We start from the raw sequence: 20,596 nt of genomic DNA on the forward strand, positions 1-20,596 counted from the left end.
ACACAGACATACAGGCACACACAGACACAAACATCCATTCCCACCCTCATGCTCTCATATGCACTCACTCCACACTCAACCAACGTGGAGACAGACATAAAGAGACGCTGTACACACAATCACACTCCCCAAGCGTACTCTACAAACCGGGTCTAGGTACCCTTGCCCCTGGAGGGGGGAATTGCACCCAGACCCAGGTGGTGTTACCCTTTTCCCTGCGGTGGGGAGAGGCAGACCACCCCGACTCCGCAGCAGCAGGGAGGCCCCACACCCCAGACCGCAGTCGGACGGCCAACTCCTCCTACTAGCCCTCCCGCTCCAGCAGGCCGCAGAGAATGGGGGTGGGAGAAGACTCCAAACCTCCCTCCACCCGCTCATTGTAGTGTTGATGCATATGTGTTCTAAGGTGCAATTAAAACCCAGGAGGGCATGGAGCTACCTGCCAAGGAGCAGCAGGTAAGCGCATAGTCCCTCCTGCTAACCCTCAATGACTAAGTGTATTTAAAATTGAGAACCCAGCAATCTAACAGCTATTCGTGATTCAACAGTAAATTGAAGGTGATCAAATGTTTTGTACAAAGCCCTGTGTCCCAAGTTACTCTGAATAAATGTGATAAAATAAAGTAGAATACAAGTAAAAGATAGTAACTGTGCTGTGATATTGCCTATATTTTAAATGCGTCTATCATAGATTCTGATGATAATACAGTAGGACGATATGAAAACAAAAACAACTGCTGGTATCTGGATGCCTTGGAAATTAATGATGCTGCCGTGTACAGCATGGATGGATCTGGCAAAAAGCGCTGACGCAAAAATGAGATATGAGTGACACGTCCTTCCACCATCACTCTGGTAAACAAATGAATGAAGGAATACGTGTCAAGTGAATGCAATATGAAAATATTCACACTCCAATGAGCACAGCAGGAGCTTGTCCAAGGATACTTTGACATGCAGACTGGAGCAGTCAGGGATTCAATCACCAACCTGCCCAACTAAATGACCTGCTTTACCTCCTGAGCCACAGTCCCCAAGAAGTGGAAAGGAAAAAAAAGAAACTAACAGAAACATGAAGAATATCTAAGAGTGAGCACAAAGGACAGAGGAACAAAGGAGTCAAGAGGAAATTGAGAAAGCAGTAAATGAAAATACAATCATTTAAAACCACTTTCATGGCCAGTCACAAGCCCATGGAGCAGAACTTCTGTAATATTAAAGCCATAATTATGAGGCACTTGTTAAGCTTTAGAAAGTTGTTTTCTGAATCTGCACTTTTCATTGATTTGCAGTTTCAGCCCTTATATGAATTTAGCTTAGAGAAGCAGTCTGTTCATTATCTTTTCATTTCATTGCCTAAGTTGCTAATGTTGGAAAACCCAGGCAAAGAAAACCTAAAAAGGTAATTTTAAAACATTTCTGAAGAACTAGAGATTCATAAAACAGCCATAAAAAGAAATTAGTGTGCTATGACACTTAAACAGGCCTGTGGTCATGGGAAATTCATCCAGAATTGAGGGCTCATAAAATCACTTACCTAAGCTAAGGAGCACCTGTGTAGCTATTAGTCAGCACTGTGAGTGGTTTTATTGCTTTTTTTAAAAAACGTAAATGATGGCATAACATGTAAAACAGGAGCAGGGTAAAATAGATTAAAGAAAAATGTTGATGAAATAACATCCAATCCCCCTGCAGCTTCTTATTTATATGCATGTGATACTTCACCCGAACGGTTGGTCACAAGGTTAGCTCTTGTATGGAGCCTCTGAGTCATTCCTTTATCAGAAGCCGCAATTATAAAAAGAACTTTGTGTCAGCTGCTCAGTTTATAAATGGCAATGGATCTGGGTTTTACTAACCACATTGGCTGCGTTACATCGAATGAAGCAAGCAATACCTGTTTAGACAGCAGCTCTTTGCACAGCGTATAGAGGGTGATAAACTTCCTAGCAAGGACCCGGGCATTAAGGAAGCCTTCAGCCACCAGCATGATTTCACAGATGAGCTCAAAGTCCGGCACCACCATGGCACAAGGTCTGTGTACAAATGTAAAGAAGGCAGTGACTTTAAGTTGTTTGTTCATACCCATATGGAAAAAAAGAGAAAAAAAAACCACTGCAGTTAATTTCCATATGGCTGCCATATGGAGAAATCCTTTGTCACCTGCACTACAGTACATCATGGATGGTTCTTATGTAGCTCTTTTCTACTCTATTTGAGCACTCACCTTGCACAACTCGCTTCATTCACCCATCCATACGAGCACTTTTTTCTGTGCTCTATGTAAGTGCTTCTATCTACCATTCACACACATTCATACTACGATGGATGCATCGGACAGCAACTCGGTGTTAGTATCTTCCCCAAGGATATTTAGCATGCAAACTTGAGCAGACAGGGATCAAACCGCCAACCTTCCGATAAATAGGTGTCCTGGTCTACTACCTGGGCTACAGTCATACAGCCCTGCAGACTAATGAGAAAAAAGCCTTGATTGATTGATTGATTGATTGATTGAAAAGCTGAACTTTATGGAAGGTTTGAGTCCCGTTCACACACTCGAAACCCTGAATTAAAACTATTCTGTTAAGTATTGTCTTCACAGTGATCTGAAAGACAGACTCGTTGCCAGTTATCGCAAATGCCTAATTGCAGTTTTTGCTGCTAAGGGTGGCAAAGCCAGTTAGTTTAAGGGAGGCACACAGGTTGTATACCCTTTTCTCTTAACAAATGAAATCATCATTCAAAAACTGTACTCTGTGTTTACTTGGAACGGGACAAACATTTTTTCACTGCACTATAGGGATATTGTTCATACACTGCAAAAAATAGAACAATGTCAACATACAGGTCTGAATCCATTACAATTATTTAAGAAAAGCGGCACAGCTCTTCTCCAGTAACACGTATGCAAACACAGCTTATCAGTGAATGTCCACTCCAACATTAACCTGAGATATTACAATGTTCAACTTTTTTGTTGTTTTTTACCTTTATGTTATTTAAACAGTTATTTAATATTTAGTCAGCCTAAAAGAAGGATCAGTTATGTGATATTTTAAATTAAACCCGTTTAATGACACAGAATCATCACCTGAATGTACAAAAGTTGCATTTGTCCATACAAACATGTTCTCCTGATAATCCACAGAAAACACAGTTGGCACTTTTCATTAGGCCTACATTATGCTGAAGAAACAGTCCCTACGTATCAATTTTGGTAATTTGAGTAAATAGACTTAGGGAGTCTGAACCACTTTAGTGGCTCGGGGTCTGGACTCTTTCCAGAATTTTGGTATGACTTGTACTCTTGATGCATGAGTAAACCCAGGATTAAATATTAACAGATGGATTAACCCAGGTGGCGCCAGTGTCCGGCAGCCTCGCCTCTGTCAGTGCGCCCCAGGGTGGCTGTGGCTACAATGTAGCTTGCCATCACCAGTGTGTGAATGTGTGCGTGAATGGGTGGATGACTGGATATGTAAAGCGCTTTGGGGTCCTTAGGGACTAGTAAAGCGCTATATAAACACAGGCCATTTACCATTTTACCATTTAACCCAGCTGAAATAAATGAAAGGATCAAGCTGAATGATCCAAATAAGCGTACACATTATGAAGATCTTTTGGCCTACCTGAACAGAGCTTTGAGATTCTCAGGAAGCTCGGTCCTGCCAGCGTAGCCTGGATTCATTGTGATGAAGATTCCAACAGAGGGACAAAGATTCACTTCCTCTCCCATGAAGTTAAATCTCTGCTTCTTATCGCGGATGGCATCTTGGATGCTTTTGACCTAATTTCAAAGATAATACAAAATGGAATTAACTGTCGCAACTGGATGCCAACACACAAACATTTTTTAGCCCCATTTTTGAGGATTAAAGGGGTATATAGTGTATGTTCCCAAGCAGTAAAAAGGGCACACTCTGTCTACCACAATTTAAAAAAAACAAATACAAAAATGTGTTTTTAATCATCATTTAAGTCAAAATCATGTGATACATTGTGACAAATTACATGGTGTTGCTCGGCTTTTTTGGTCACAGTTTAAAAAACGGCATGTTAAAATTATTTTTAAGCTAATTAATGAATAATAATGAAAAAATACAATGAGAATGTTAAACTGCTAATACTCACTTTTACTTAGTACAGCATTGGTTACTGTATACTTTTTGCATCAGTGTCTGCTAGTGCCCGCTTGGGTCAGAGCCATGACATTTGGTAAACTGACAGAGTGTCTGTGTCTGTCTATTGTGGCCAACAGACATTGGACTTGTCCACGGAGGATTTACATGACAATGCACCAACTACATACATGCCAAAGCATAACACGGATATATAATCAAGTCATTACATACATAATGTGTTGAATCAGAAGTGCTAATATGCAATCTTTGCACAGTTATTCCAATTCAATACCGTCAGGTTCCTACATGTTCAAGGCACTAATGAAATTTCGAGGGTGACCAAACTTTCCATAATCCATCCTCTAGGCACCAAAACTGTTTGTACAGAATTTTATAGAAATCCATCCAATAGTTGTCAAAAAGTCTTTGGCCAACTACTCTCCCAACAGTGCTATCCCTGCAGGACTTGGGTCCATGGTGCCATGATTTTTCATTCAACAGTATTTCTCACTTTCATTGGTAGTTTCTTCAGTCACACATCTGGAACTCACCAAATATTCACTCTCTTTGGTTTCTGGTTACCGTGTCGCTATAAATCTCTTGCGGTGTGGACATGTCTTTACAGTCATTTTAACATTCTATTTTGGAACACTGAAAATCAACTTTTGATGAATGGATACAGTTATAGCATTTGTAACAAACCTAACAGCTGGTAAGCTGGATGAAAATTCAGCATGTCTGCCTTAGAGATGGCACGATACCACTTTTTTATGTCCGATACCGATATCATAAATTTGGATATCGGCCGATACCAATATGAATCTGATATAGTGTTTTTTAATCAATAAAACTGTTTTTTTAATATCTTGCTGCATTTTGTATAAGTTCATACTCAAGTTTAAATAAACAACAACACTAAAGCTATTCTGTTATACCTGTATGTAAAAAATATACTGCACCCAAAATATTTCATAGTTCAGCAAAACTGATCAATCTAATAAACTTAAACCTACTCCATCCTCCCTATTCTGGTATTTTAAAGAGTACTTAGCAGAAAAATTAAGCAACCTAACTAATAGGGTTGCAAACTCCCAGAAAAAAAAAATAGGGAACTACCCCCCACCCTCCACCTCATGATGCTTAATTGACGTAGTCAACTTTAATTTGATGCAGCGTGAAAAAAAATGCACAGAAATAAATTATTTTTCAAGAATAATTAAATAGATTCAACATCTTTCTTCTACAGAATTGCAGACTGCACAGATGGTATCTTCACAAAGGAAAAAGAACTAGCTTACTAGGGTATATTAGACTTAACAGTTACTATATACAGTAATGGACTTCTATATATTTTACATAAGATTAAAACTTTGGGTGTAAGATTCAGATAATTATTTATAAAAAGCTAGACATTTTAAATGAGAATAAGAAAGAAAAGTATGTCTTTGAGCTTTATTTCTCTCCGATATCCGATCCAGTAATTCACGTCAGTATCAGACCGATACCGATACGTAATATCGGATCGGTCCATCTCTAGTCTGCCTTGAGAAATATACAGGCTCGCTCATCCAATATGGCGGCCTCACTGACACACCTTTGTAATAAAAATTCCAACCAATGTGGCATCTACATGCGGGTAATAGCTATGATTGCCACCGGCTCCCTACCAAACCACGCCAAGCCGAAACTATCTGAAACACAGTTGATATCAAGTGCAACTCTCATTAACATATTATTAATATCACCAAGCACACAGCAGAGTCGATTTGCAACAGCCTGTCAAATTGTTATGCAGCATGCAACTTTTTTTGCAAAGGGACGCAATTTCATCAATAGTATGAGCATGTTATCAGCCAGGGTTCACTGGATGGATGAACTACCAAAGCCCTGCTTGTCTACATTATGAGGGAATGAGATATCAGAAATGAACTTTCTGTGAGTGTGTATACGTGCATGCATGTGTGTGTCTCGGCCTAAAACTCTGAATCCCAGCCTGTAAGAAGCTTTATGAATTTAACATGCGAGCGGTAGAACAGCGAGTCGACAGCTGGAAAGAGGAGGAACATCTCTTCATGGATGAGTACTCGGCTACAGATCACTCAGTCATACTAACGCAACGGGGAGAGGCAGGAGGGGGGAATGCAAAAACAAACAGGGAAGCTGCATCAGACAAAAAAAAAGAAGAAATAAAAGTTTTTAGGACAACATCAGAGGAGCTTGTGTTTTATATGAAATGGCAGCAGCTCACCACTGCTATCCTACAGGGATAGGAAGGGAAGTAAAACACAAAAATCACATTTAAAAGAAGCTCAAGAAAAGAGGTATGATCCAGAGAGGTCCAGCTCCATTCTTTTTTCCTCTCTGGAGCTAGTGGCTTCAATAAAACAAAATAAAACACATTCAGTGTTTGATGTAACCGAGGCAGAACCCCACCAAGCCATCTCCATGTTATAACAACTGCAGGCCTTTGGTTGGTTTCAGCTTTATTTAATGTAGAACTGGTCCAGGCCCAGGCCTCAGCCACGTTTGTCACTGTGCAATGCCACGCGCACCTAATCCATCTGTAAGAAGATGGATTAGGTGCATGTGGTATGGTGGGAGATGGCTCTGTGTTGGCTCCTCTCAGGAAGGCTGAGCGCTGGAGTGGGCTGCCAGCTCTCACAGCAGGAGTTTGACGCTCCTCCATTCTCTGGGTCTACTTCTCCACGTAGGAGCCACCGTGATTTATTATTCATTACACCACGCAACACCAATTCATTCTTCTGGCACTTTAAAATTCTCTAAGTACTGTAGACTTCTATGGCTTATGAAGGAAGACTGCTTGACTTTCATTTCTGCTACAGGGAGAAGGGCAGAGGAGTGACTGCTAAGTCTAGGGGTGAATAATGATCCTTTGAGGAGCTCTATCTCCATTATCATCATGATCGCAATCAGCATCCTTATCAACTGTGTACATTTTGCTTTGACAGTAGTGTACATGCATGAAGATAGAGTCAGGACCAACGGTAGGCAGGATTGGAGTACAGCACAGGGACTTGTGAAACCACAGAGAGAGGATCTCTTTGATCGTGGATAACAGAATGGAAGATAGCTGAAAAGCTAGAATCAGCTGAAACACGCAGAGTATGGCTGATTTCTCAAAAGAGTGCTGTTCTCAGAGGGTTAGCTACTGTAGGTCACACAGAGTATACGATGCTCGGTGTAGAGTCTTTTTTTTTCTCCACATGTGTCATTTTGCATGAAGTGAAGAGAGAAAAGGAGCATAACTATAAAGAATGATCAGTTCAGGTCATTCACAGAGCTCCATGTAGTAAAAAAAGAGCACTATCCCAGCTTCTTCTGGGGAAATAATTAACCCTACTGTGAAGCACAAACGTTAATTCACCAATCAATTTTAGGCCACTTGAGATCAGTAAGACCAACTGAAAACCAGGTTTGGCCACTATGTGACCACTTTACCCAAGGGCTTCTTTCAAGAAAATGTTGTTATACCCAGTGGATGCTGCAACTGTGGGGGTGGGGTGATTCAATACAATTTAATGGTGCACTCGATTCATGCACTCGAGTAATGTAGCGCAACCCACTTCCTTTACACTAATTAGTGATTGTGCAGTGGCACAGAGAGAACAGAGGAGCTTTGTATGTGCAGCTCTGGAAATACAAAGCGAGAAGCAGCAAGGACTTTATATGTTTTCCAATTCTGGGAAAATACCAAATCAAAGTAGACCTTTTTGATATATGAATGATAGCTTACCTTTATTAGTGGACATAAGTGGATGGGCATCAGCAAAACAGGTAAAACAGTACTACTAATTTAAATTTCCCTAGTTTTTTATAGTCCATTTTTTAACTGCCTTATAGTTTTTCAGGCTGCATATGTGTAAATAGCAGTTCCACCATTTTTAGGCCTGGTGGATCACTGAGGTTGTAATATACTGCCCAAAATTATGGGTACAATACGTGCACAGCTGTCAGGTTCCCCACATACATTTATGAAGTACTGTTTGTTTTTCAAACCAATTAATCAGACAAGTAAACATACAGTAAACATAAAGATGTTAATCTTTATGTTAACATAAAGATTAACATCTTTATCCTCTGTTTTGTAAAAGATGGAAAGCAGTCCAACGACCTACCAGTTCCTATTAGTGAACACTTTGAATTGTGCTGTAATGGGTCGTTGTTTACCAACCAATCACAACATATTTGTCCAATTTCGCAATTGTACTGTAAACACAACAGTGACACAACTAGCATGTTTGCCCTATGGCACTATATTATTAAGAGGAACATTCATTTGCGCTTATGTTTCTGTCCAACTGTTGTTGTCGTTGTGGTCTCTGGAGGGGCTACAGTAAATTTTGCACTGGTTTTAGCTGTTCAGCTCAGGTTGGAACCACCTTATGCATGTACCATAAAATGAATACAGAAACTTTCAAGACAATGCAACGTCAAGCATAAAAATACACAGATTTTAATGAGGAACGGCGTGTCAATCATCCTTGGTCTTTGACACAGTGTACCTGAATTTATGTCGTTTTTTAAAAATTTAAATTATTTTCATTTTTATTCTCAGCATACTTAGTGTTTATATTTGCTTCTGGTATGCTTGTATGTATTTCCTTGAGTCTTGAGTTCTTATTTCCAGTTTGTATCCAAGTTTAGCTCTAACCTCAGTGTTTCTTTTTCTATCCTCTTCTGTCAGTTCCCTCATATTAAGTTCATTCATGTGCTTCCCACGCCTCGCTTCCTGTTGATTTTGGGAGTTATTTATCTCTAGTGTCTTGCATTTAGTATTATTTACCCTCCTGACTTGTCTTTGATCACTATCAGCTGAGTCTCATTACCCATCTTGTGTAGAGGTAGTCCCGTGTGTTCACTTTAGTCCTCGTCACGGTGTCTGTTATCTCACCTCGGGTTCTTTCAGCCAGTTGTTTTGTATTTTAGTTTCCATTAACTTCCACTGCTCATCACTGCTTGGCTTTGCTTTTGCTGAAATAAAGGTTAGTTTTTTGAAACTTCTGCCTCCCTGAGAGCCTGCATTTGGGTGGGTATCATGTGATTTATAACTGAATTATAGGAAAACTGAAAATTATGTAAAAAAAAAATCATTAGAAGGTTAAAAAATATTATGGTGTTTTTTGTTTTGTTCTGTTTTTAATTTATGGATGACAAAAGGCCAGGTTGAAGGTTCTGACTGACTTGTAGGGGGTCAGTTGTATCAGGAAAAACTGTAAGATGATTTTTCTACATTTTGTTGGCAAATAAAGAATATTTTGCTATCTGTTCTCTGAGTGTTTCATGTCAGTCCATCTGAGTTGCAAAGATTGCTACTAATGTTGCTTGCAAAGTTAAGCTGGGGAGGCAGTTTTCCCTCTTCAACTCTCAAATCAGATCACAGAAGGCTCCAATTATAAAGAAGCTCTGGGGTGCAAAGGTGGCAGCCTTGGTAGATTAGTGTTATAGCTGAAAAGATTATACTTGGAATTGGTTATGAAGAGGCCGTTTCCTCGAACAGCAGTGTTTTCAAGGGCTTTTCACTAGAGCTTGATTGAGTTGGACCACAAATAAAATGCACACACGGTGCTCTCAATCAACTCCACCTGCAAATACCTGAGGGGGAGGGGGAGGGAATCGTACCTGTACAGCCACCACAGAAAGCACCTCCACAGATATCCTGTTAAACTCGTCAAAGCAGCCCCAAGCTCCTGTCTGAGCCAGGCCTTTGTAGATGTTCCCACAGGACTGTGGACACGAAGAGACAAATATTCAGACACATTGGGGCAGGAAGCCAGTCAGATTCAGATCCAGTCTGACTGGTAAGACGTGGAAAGGGAGACGCATATGTATCAGCAATTACACAGAAGATATATGAAAAAACAGTTTTGTCATAGCTACTACAGAGACATGCAAGTTTGTGAATAATAACACAAACAAAGCGTCACACTAGTAAAAACAGGGGCTGATGGCAACAAAAAGAAGGCTAAAATATTGCCTGCACACATTACAGCTACCCTTAACACTGGCTCGAGAGCAGGTGAACAGCCCCCCTGAGACCAAGATGAAGCAGGCCGTTGACTCCAATTACAAGCAGAAAGAGCGAAGCCTCCTTGACGTGGACTGGAGCTGACCGGAGGATTGATTTAACTTGTGTATGTGCGTAACTCAATATGACTAACAATGCAGGGCTCTGCGAAATGTTGAAGCGCACATGTGTATTAGCACATCTATCTGTACACAAGAGCTTTGGAGTTTATAGGTGTGCCGGACACCTCTATAATATAATGATTCCCCTGTCTAGTGGAAGCAGGAGCAAGCTGGATTGTAAGATTGCGTTTATGTCTCCGTTGACCCCTCAATATGCAGAAAATATGAGTGAAATATAAAAGCATAATAAAGGCAGGCGGAGGCTGAATACAGAGAAGGGTTTTTGACAAGGTTTGGTAAAGCCATAACAATGGGGGTTTACTTAATCAGCTATTCTTTCAAGGGGAAAGCAAACAGAAGATGAAAAGAACAAAGATGAAAAGAGAAGGGCATAAAGGTAGGTTGACAACTTTAATGACAAATGCATACCATATCGCTGACAAAGGCAAAGATGAAAAGAAACACACATGCTGCGAACGCACATTGGCTCTGTGCGTGGGCTCAAACACAGAAGCTTGTGCTCATGCACGCTTGCTCACCTTGTAGTCCATCTGCTCGGAGCAGTTAAACACGTACACCATGATTCCCAGGGCCCGTCCCAAGTCTTTGGTAGTCTCAGTCTTCCCCGTGCCTGCAGGCCCAGCTGGAGCTCCACTCATTGTCAGGTGGAGGGACTGAGTCAGTGTGATGTAGCATCTAAACATAGTGGAGATATTTCTAGTTGCATTACTACAGTCCACGCACATCCATATAAGTCGGTTCTCTGGTTGAGCACAAAGATAGGAAACTTAAACATGAAATCACAGTTTCGGGAGTAAAACGTCTCTACAGAAGGCTCTTGCTTCTGTGCAAGTTTAAACCCAGAACACTCTCTATATTTTTATGTGTCAAAACAATGAATGCTGAGGAACTGAAATTTCACAGTTGCTAATTCTGGCCAAAACTCTGTGAAAACACATGCAGGAGCCCAAGGTTTTTAGCATGGGTATGTCAGTGTGCATGAACATGCTTTTCAGTAAACAGTAAACTGAACAAATGTGTTTGCCACTGTTTGCTTTAGGGCGACTGTATAGGTGCTACCAGCTACCAGCACTACTTCTGCTGTAAATACTGATATAAGAAAACAAAAACATACTATTCTGTGTGGGAACCTGCACGTTGCTGCCTGTGTGTCTGAGGACCATAATAAGGATTTGAATAAAGACATTGTCTTCAAAGCCTGAAAACCAAAATTTGGACTGAGTGCATGATTTACAGGTGGCTTAATGAGACACTGAAGTCCTCCGTGTCAAATCAAAATACAAAGTGGCATCAGTGATCAGCATGACATTACACCAATTCACTTAAGAACAATGCTCCTGTCCCTCACACAGCTGAACCAGCACGCAGCGAAAGAGCTGAATGCAGAGGACTTTCTTCCCCGGTCACTGCAACAATACAATCCTGTTAAATCATCCACACTCTCTTATAATAAATGCACAATAGGAGAAAAAAGCTTGGGTTTCTGCCACCGCATTACAAGAACTGCACGCAGCTATTAACATGACAAAAAACAACCCTGCGTTGTCCTATAACCAGCACTGACAATGTCTTGGTGTTGTCTCAGCTGTCACTGTACATAATTTTATTATATGATAATATAATCTGTTCCTGTGCTTTGATTATGACACAGGCTGATTAGTGACACCATTGATTGCTTCTGCTCCACAACCTGTCAGGACTAGCAAGCAGTCTGCCCAGCTAGTGTCAATAAAAAGCAGAAGCACTGCGAATGTGAACTGACAATCAGGACTCCATTGATCACAGCAGTGAACACGCTGGTTTGCCTTAAATATCAACACAGCAGTTGTTTTAATAAGCTGCTGGTTAATAGATGATGTATGGAAGGGGAAAATATCGGGAAGCGTAACGAGAGATAGAAGTCAGAGAAGACAAATGATGCCATCTGTATACAGTGTATCAGAGCCAATCAGCTTCACGACTCTTCGCTAAAATACGGCCAGAAATCTCACACTAAGTCATCAAGGAGGCTGGATAAGGATGGTCTGCACTGAATAACTAAAGCAAGATAGGAAAGAGTGAAACTAAACAGGGTTGCGATAAGGTGACTTATTTTATTACAGTGTCTTTAAGAAGAACAGCTATATATCAGCCTACCTGTCTGACTCATTCTCCCTCCACTCCTGTGTGTGTGTGTGTGTGTGTGTGTGTGTGTGTGTGTGTGTGTGTGTGTGTGTGTGTGTGTGTGTGTGTGTGTGTGTGTGTGTGTGTGCGTGCGTGCGTGCGTGTGTGTATGGGGTGGGGGTTGACATTTTGCATAATGGTGCAGCTTTGGAGTATTGAGTGAGTGCAAACATTACGCTGATAACATACACGCTGTTATAGATTAGAGTCACTTCCTTTAGCCTAATTATCCTGCTGCAGAAAGTGAGCACAACAGATTGAAAATAGCCACCTTGTGGTACATAATCACACAGAGGTCATGTGAACGAATTCACATACTGCTTAAGAATTCACATTTCTTCTAGACAATATTAATGTTTAAAATCTTAAGTGACAAAGGCTTTGATAAACGCAGCAATGTCAGTAATTAAGAAATTCTGTTTGCCTGCTTTCATGTAAACCGATGCTGTAGAGCCTTGTCACAGAAAGCATTCTGATTTGTCATGAGAGGGTAATTAATAAATTAATAGTGTCTTTTAAATGGACTTGTAAATCGCAGCATTGAAAGATTGCTTAAAAACTTTCAAAATTAACTAAGGCTATCAACAGTATATGAAAAAATATCTGGTATGACCTTATGTCCAAAATATGCCGTGTTAAAGATATATCAACTTAAGCTGAAATAGGGCCCGGTTGTACTTTTCTGTAGTACCAGTTTTAACCACAAGATGGTGAAGTGAATTAATGCAACATCCAGTGTGCCCTTTATTTGAAATCAAGAATTATTGTTCCTACATGCTAGGAAAAGCTACAAGCTACAGCTACTACTGGCTGCCTGAAGAGTTCGCAGAGGTCTTACAGACAAATGGATGGAGTGATCCCACTTCCATACATTTTACCTCATGGACCACCCGTCTCATTGTGACATTTTTTTTGTTTAAATTTTTATTATTCTGCAAAGTTGCGGGTTACTCTGACCAGAACCCTTCAGCAGGTAGAGGTTCATGTGGTGCTAAGTCAAGCCTGACGATAGCCAGTATAAATAAATGATTCTGTAGTAAACTCTGAGATGTATTTTTCTTTTTTGCCATAATTACAGAAAAATATATTTCCATCTTTCACCATCCATCCATCCATTTTCTTCTGCTTATCCAGGACCGGGTCGCAGGGGCAGCAGTCCAGGCAGAAAAGCCCAGACCTCCCTCTCTCCAGCCACCTCCTCCAGCTTGTCCGGGGGAACACCAAGGCGTTCCCAGGCCAGCCGAGAGATATAATCTCTCCAGTGTGTCCTGGGTCTGCCCCGGGGCCTCCTCCCTCACTTTTAAAGGAAATCTAAATACTGTTTAGACATCTTTTCAGTATTGCTCCAGTTCTCAGGGTGCATTGGTTTCTTGTGTGTCCAAGGACTGATTTTCATAGCTTGCACTGCACTACAACAGTGCTGCTGATTTAGTCTAAATCATATTTATAGGTTTTTTTGTATTGCCTTGTCATCCTCTTGCATCGTATCTCACAGCTTTGTTCCATCTCTAACAAAGTTCTTCTGAATTGCAAAATTGATGTCATATAATATAAACTTGCTGAACTTTGATAAAGATAATGGTTTCATACTTTAGATAAACTAACCATTTAAGATATGTTAGTATACACAGAAATCTGCATGTAGTGTTAAGATAAAAACGTGGATTTTACTCTATGCTACTGTGGTGCCTGTGGATGTCAGGTTGTGTTTTTCTCTTGTTGACTCTGATGTGAAGAATTGTGTAACAATTCATGTAGCAAACACTATTTTAGCCATTTTCTCAAGTCATGGATTAAAGGATTTGACACCTCGCCCCCTGGTCTATGGTCCATTGTTTCAATGAAAGCCAGTGGCAAACTGTGTGAGTCACAGCGAGGGCATGCACCATATGGTGAAGCCTTGCTCCACGGCCGCTGATGATGCCATCAAAGCCCATTGTTTATGCTTTGTTCAAGCTTCAAAGGGAATACTGGTCAGCTTGGAAAACCATACAGTCAAACACTGCGGTTCGCAAAAGGACTCTGAGAGGCAGGTATTCAACTCTCTGTAGCTTAACTAACCCTGCAAAAACATGTGGGCACGAACAAACCAGCAGCTGGCACAGTGACCATGCAGAGTTGAGCTGAAAGATTTTACTTGTGGTGGGTGTGCATAATGATTCAAATGAAGATGCTTCCAAAGCATCAGATGGTGATTATCAGATGAGAAACCTCCATTTTCTTCTCAGTGACAAGGGAAGAAGACTATTAGTACAAATGGATTTTTGAAAAGCACTCAAGTTTCCTGCAAAACAGCACCTGTAGAGTACTACACAGTAAGTATTCTTGGTTGTTTTTCATTTACTTTTTTATTTACTGCTAAACTTCCTCTCCTCAACACAGCAGGCCAGTTAATCTTTGGATTCTTCTACATACATAAGAATTCAGAGAGTGGCTTCATTTTAAGACCTTTGCTTTCTAGGACTGATCCTATCCAGCCAGTGTCCGCTCTCTTGGCCAAAATGCCCGGTTGATATCAGAGATGAGAGATAAATGGTCAGACTGCTTCAAGCTGACAGAACAACAGTAACTCAAGTATCCAGTTGTAACAACTGAGAAAAAAAAAGAAAAGCAGCTTTCAATCCACAACATGTCAACCTTTAAAGCAGAAGGGCTACAGCAGCAGAAAGCCACACTCCTGTAAGAACAGTTCACAGAGAAAAATGTTGCCTGGTCTTATGAGTGGCAGTCTCCAACAGAAAGACACTTTTCTAGGCTTTAACTCAAGATTTTTACAAAGCTTTTTCAACCTTTGTATAAATCCTGTGGTTTCAGTTATAGTTTTTTTCACACACTGTCTGCATCGATGTGTAATCAAACCCCAGCAGTATGGTTCTTGTTTTAAAGCAAATAATGTACAAATCTGAAATACCTTTAATACAGTGTTTAAAAAAACGTTGACAACCTAAAGAGCCATAGTAACAAGCCTAGCCCTTTTGAATAAAGGACCCACAAGCTAAGGTTCCCACTCAAATCTACCAAACATCCAGGTTGGCTGTATGCACTTTATGAATATCCACTGGTTATCCTGGCATTTCTAGCAAAGTCGTTGAGTATTGTGGCAAAAATAATCTGAGTTCCATCATTTAGACATGACAGCCTCTTTGGTGGATCATTGTGTCCCTTCTCTTGGGTCTACCAAGGACTAGGCTGCTGGTGCTCCGACTCCAGTTCAGTGGCTGTTCTGCAGAGAACATATATGTCCCATACTGTATGTGTTATACTGAGTGAACTGGCTAAAAGGAAACAAACTCTTATGTCTACAACTTCTGCTCCCTGAAAGAGAGGGATGACTGTGATGGTGTGTATATGTCTAGGCAGGACCACAAATACATCATTAGAGGTCATCTGTCGTAAAGGCTTGAATAGAGGTGTCTTCAGGCAGGATACACGGGGTGTGATATCCCCCATCCCATATGTTTTGTATATCAAATTCAGAGAACAGAAGTTATAGACATGACACTTTTTTTCATTGCCTCTTTGTCTGGGAAAAAAGAGACAAAAAATTGTCCAAGCCCTCCATACCTATCTGTTAGAGGAGTGATGACTAATCGCGGTGTGTTTCCCAGGTATTCGTAGGAGTAGAGAAACTGGGCATCACAGATGTTAGTAAGACAATGCTTCTCCTTTTCATCCCAACGGTGTCTCAGCTGTGACAGCCACACAAAGGCCTGAGAATTCTCCACCTAAAAAAAACAGTGAGATACAATCCAAAATAATATATGCTTTGTCACCTTCTAATTATGATAATGACATACTTGCTGGAATATCTTTAGTTCATTACTCACTGGTAACAGCATCACAAAAAATACAGCAGCTGCATAAGATTTTTTGAGCACTGGCTCTGGCAGACGTATCCCTCGTGACCCTCTCACCTTCTGAGTGATCATCTTGGCCACGACGTCTCTGGCATGGACATCGATGGTGCAGATAGTCATGACCTTCTGCCGATCACCCGGTGTAAGTTGGCCAATCAGCATTGAGATAAGAGTGTTGAGCTGGGAGACCTGTTTTTTGTAGTACTCCTTCATGGCGTTGTCGTAGCCCTCCTCCAGACGTGCAAAAGCCATAGTGACGTCAGACGTCCACCAGATCTGTGTGCAGGTCAAAGCCACCTGAAAAGGGAGTCAGAGACATTGAAACCACTCTGATTCTCTCTGGTAGTTTACTTGTATTCACTTTGAGCTAAAACATCATCTAAATGTAAAACAAATCTAGGAATTGTGCCAACAAAGGCACACAAAACATATGGCCCTATATGTTTTTGCATAAAAAACCCCACCACTGGAAAGAGATGTAAAGGAATATTTGAACTGAAAAACAGATTTGTTTTGGCTGTTGTTCCTGACAAATGTGGAGAGTCATCTTTAAGGAACACTACATGGACTGAGCAGGTGTTGTTTTGTCTGGGTATTAATGGACTTGGCATTTAAAAATAATTCCAGTTGAAGCCTTCTAATACCTTTGCAACTGGAAAGGGTAAGGTTGGAGGGTATACAGAAATCAGGTATACAGATGAGCTAATAAAGATGAGCTTAGCTTCTGAGTGATGCAAGCCAAAAGAAAGCATTCTATCTATGCCCAACAAGGAGCATCTCCACTGGTTACAAAGAGAGTCTACAAGACAAACATCCTTGGGTTCTCCTAACCTATGACCTCAGTAAATACTTTTCTGATAAACTTATGGTCTCAAGCACTAGTTACTGTTAATGAAAGAGCATCATGTTCATTTTGTAATTCATGGTCCTCTTTAGTGTCAAAAGGGAGAATAAAGCTGTGTGTGATTTACTGTGTGACTGATAAGTTCGCACCATACAAATATACAGATATACAGGCATTACAAACTATCTCAGGCTATAAATACACTGTTGTATGGTTTATGTAACACCTGTTATACTTGTAAAATAAACAATTTCACTATAATGTATTTTTTGCAAAAAAGTCAGTTTTTCATTTATTTATTGGTTGAAGAACACCCGATGATGTAGTGCACAGCTGGTGTCACAAAAAAATACAGCTTTTTTTGTGCCAAACGACTTCAGGAGTAGCTTGTTGTACACATCCAAAACTATTCAGCAGCTAAACAGTTGCATCTAATTGTAATAGGGCACTTCACTTGTTTAGGACCTTCTAATCGTACTGAAAAGTAAGAAAATGAAAAACGTTTTCTGTCACTCTGAAGTTTGCAGTTTTCTGAAGTGAGCTTTCAAAAGTCTGTGAAAATGACAAAGGGCTTGTGTTGCAAACTTTGGGGATGAAGACTGAAAGAGCTAGAAGATCAAACAACTCAATAGCATCTAACAATAAATGCTAATGAGTATGTGGGAATTCTAGAAGAGGCTGTTTTCAAAAGGCAAGATTTCTATGTCTCTGCTGCTTTGCTGCTTTGATTTTGACCGTTCTGCTTTTATTGCTAACTTTAAGTTTTTAATTTAAAGCCTGCCCAAAAAATTTATTTGGATTACTAAAAGATTGACCTTCAGTCTTTGTCAGTTACTTCTGGAATAATTTAAGCTAAATATATTTTTATCCTTGCTTTCATAAACACTATTGATCATGGAATTGATTTTAACTTTGCTATAAAGGCCTAACTTTTTTTTTTTAATTGCTATTCTCTGTAGATTTGGTACCACCACCCAGTTTGAGGGGCAGTTAAGGTTGTTTATGAAGCATATTTGTGAACGCCCTCAAAGTCAGATGTGGAAACCCCGGGTTGGCCTCATCGAATTCATGTCTCAGTTCATAACCATCTTTGCGGACTGCTTAGCAACACTGCTGATGTTAGAGTAAGTGAAGCCAGATAACAGAATATCCCAGAAATGTGGAATTTGCTTCATATAACAGGACTCAATTGAAAATAACAAATAAAAGAAATTATCATGTGAACAATAATCACACTAAGGCTGTGATGATGATATCTAGGATCGAAGATTACCAAAGTTATTGACAATAACTAATCAATGATGCATTCAATTAATATGATCATTTTTATGAGATTCATAAAAAATTAATCTACATTGCTGTAGTTTCAATTCATCTCTCTGCATATAACTGAGACCTATGACATAGATAAATGTCATAGGTGTCTAGGCATGTATGTGTATGAGTTACACACTTATAGCACTGCTGTGCATGTTGAACTTCCCAGCATTAGTATAATCAAAACAATGAGCAGATCATCCAACCCTAAATCAGACCAAGTGAAAAGAGGTAGGAAGTGACCACTCTAACTTCCATCTGTAGCCACACATGAATCAGTGATACCTGGTATGTAGCATTTTCAGGTAAGAATAAGTGGTCCATTATCACAGTCACACATTGGCTATGTAAAGGATTTTTAAGCTTGTGAAAGTAACTATGAGAGGCCCAGACAGGAATTTGGTACCAGTCCAAATAATAGATGTCAGCAGTTAAATCTGTGAAAACATATTTGTCCCCTTTTCAATTTCTGTTTTTTTTACTTGTATATTTCTCACTTACATGTTTCAGATCATCAAACAAATTTTACTTTTTAGAGAGATAACCAGATTAAATACATAACAAAACTACTAGTTTTTAAATTTCTCTAAGAACTGGGATGATGCAAGTAACCTAAAGTTTTCATTCCTAGCATTTCTTTTGATGTCTCACTATGAGAAATTGAGACTCTATAACCCATATACAGGTTTAGATTTGCTCTGAAGTGAGAAAAGGTGTTTTAATTATGTCTGTGTGGTAGCACAGGTGACTTAAGGGTGAGATGTTATGTCCGACGTGGTCACTGCAATCACTAGGCAATCAGGATTGGCAGAATGAGGATCCAGAGAATATTTATTCTCTGGGCTGAGAAGAAAAAAAACAAACTTTCTGGAAGGTTTGCGTCCCATTACGATTGGTGTAAAACTAACACAGCATATTATAACAAGAACATCATACTACAATTCAAACATAGTGGAGGTAGTGTCACGGTCTGGGCCTGCTTTTCTGCTTCAGCGCTTGAACAACGTGGATGAGCAGCGTTATCCTTTGCAGGCGGTAGTGACGTCCCTTTTTCGGCTTCATCAGATTAGGATTGTAGTGTGTAGGAATGGGGGTTGAGGGGTTATTTTCTCTTGCTTTGCTTGAGAGCACTTCCATGGCTTTGGGTTGGTTGTAAGTCCGAACTTAAATTCGATTGGGATGCTTTGGCATGATCTTAAAACAGGTCTTTCATGTCTGGAAACCTTCCAGTGAGGCTGAATTGAAACAATTCTGCAAAGAATAGTGGGGCATTCATCCACAGTGATCTGAGAGACTTGAAAATTTTGAAAGCTTGAGTTACAGAACACAGGAAGGGGGAAAATATTTTTCACAGCATCATACATCAAACCAAACCTATTTACCTGAGCTGAATAGTCAAACAGCCACTGCTCCCTAGGCTTTTCCTCATAGGCTATTACTGCCTCGGTCATCTCGTGGCGAACTGTGGAGCGCATGGTGTCGAGCACCCGGTTTAACCACATCTCCACCTTACAGAGAAAACACAAAAACAGGCAAATCCCTGAATACAAAAACCAAAAAAATATTGCAATGTGTGTCACATGAGCGCCGATGTACTCTCTTATCAGTGGACCCTAATGAGGCCATTAATAAGCATTAAAGTGGAAGTGGAGTCAGGCAAACACTACGGGATATAATGGAAAATGAATGAATTGATGAGCTTTAAATGCAAAACCTCCAGGGGCAAAACAGATTCTTTCTATATATATTTTTTTAAATGTGTGTGTGTGTGTGTGTGTGTGTGTGTGTGTGTGTGTGTGTGTGTGTGTGTGTGTGTGTGTGTGTGTGTGTGTGTGTGTGTGTTTCCTATCATTACAGAGGACTGGTTCGAAAAATTGTCAATGTCAGCAGTAAGTCACAAAGATAAACACCATTAACGTCTTCAGCATTTGGATCCATCTAGAAATGGTGATATCCAAGGCTCTTTTTACCTGTCCACTGCAGTCACAGGACTGATTGAAAGGGACATACTCTTCCTCCTTGCTGTACATGCCTTGACCAATCTTCGAAGGATTCCCCTCTCCATCGGTTTCAAATCGCATCTTAGCCATGTTGTCAAACAGCTTGGACAGATGCTTCTGGAC

At 40.3% G+C, this 20,596-nt stretch overlaps 1 protein-coding gene across 1 annotated transcript in view; it reads right to left on the reverse strand.

Annotated features, from left to right (window-relative positions):
* The window catches only part of dnah9 (dynein, axonemal, heavy chain 9), a 185,675-nt gene that overhangs the window by 126,303 nt on the left and 38,776 nt on the right, over window positions 1-20,596 (reverse strand). Inside the window, exons 29-36 of the mRNA XM_080873050.1 lie at window positions 20,444-20,596; window positions 19,856-19,981; window positions 16,370-16,609; window positions 16,020-16,180; window positions 10,811-10,967; window positions 9,765-9,869; window positions 3,633-3,790; window positions 1,898-2,036 (exon numbers count right to left, since the gene is read on the reverse strand). Of these exons, the coding sequence (XP_080729176.1) occupies window positions 1,898-2,036; window positions 3,633-3,790; window positions 9,765-9,869; window positions 10,811-10,967; window positions 16,020-16,180; window positions 16,370-16,609; window positions 19,856-19,981; window positions 20,444-20,596 (1,239 nt within the window). The remainder of the gene's footprint in view (window positions 1-1,897; window positions 2,037-3,632; window positions 3,791-9,764; window positions 9,870-10,810; window positions 10,968-16,019; window positions 16,181-16,369; window positions 16,610-19,855; window positions 19,982-20,443) is intronic.

Source organism: Rhamphochromis sp. 'chilingali' (genome assembly GCF_963969265.1).
Source record: "Rhamphochromis sp. 'chilingali' genome assembly, chromosome: 22".
Classification (NCBI taxonomy): Eukaryota; Metazoa; Chordata; class Actinopteri; order Cichliformes; family Cichlidae; genus Rhamphochromis; species Rhamphochromis sp. 'chilingali'.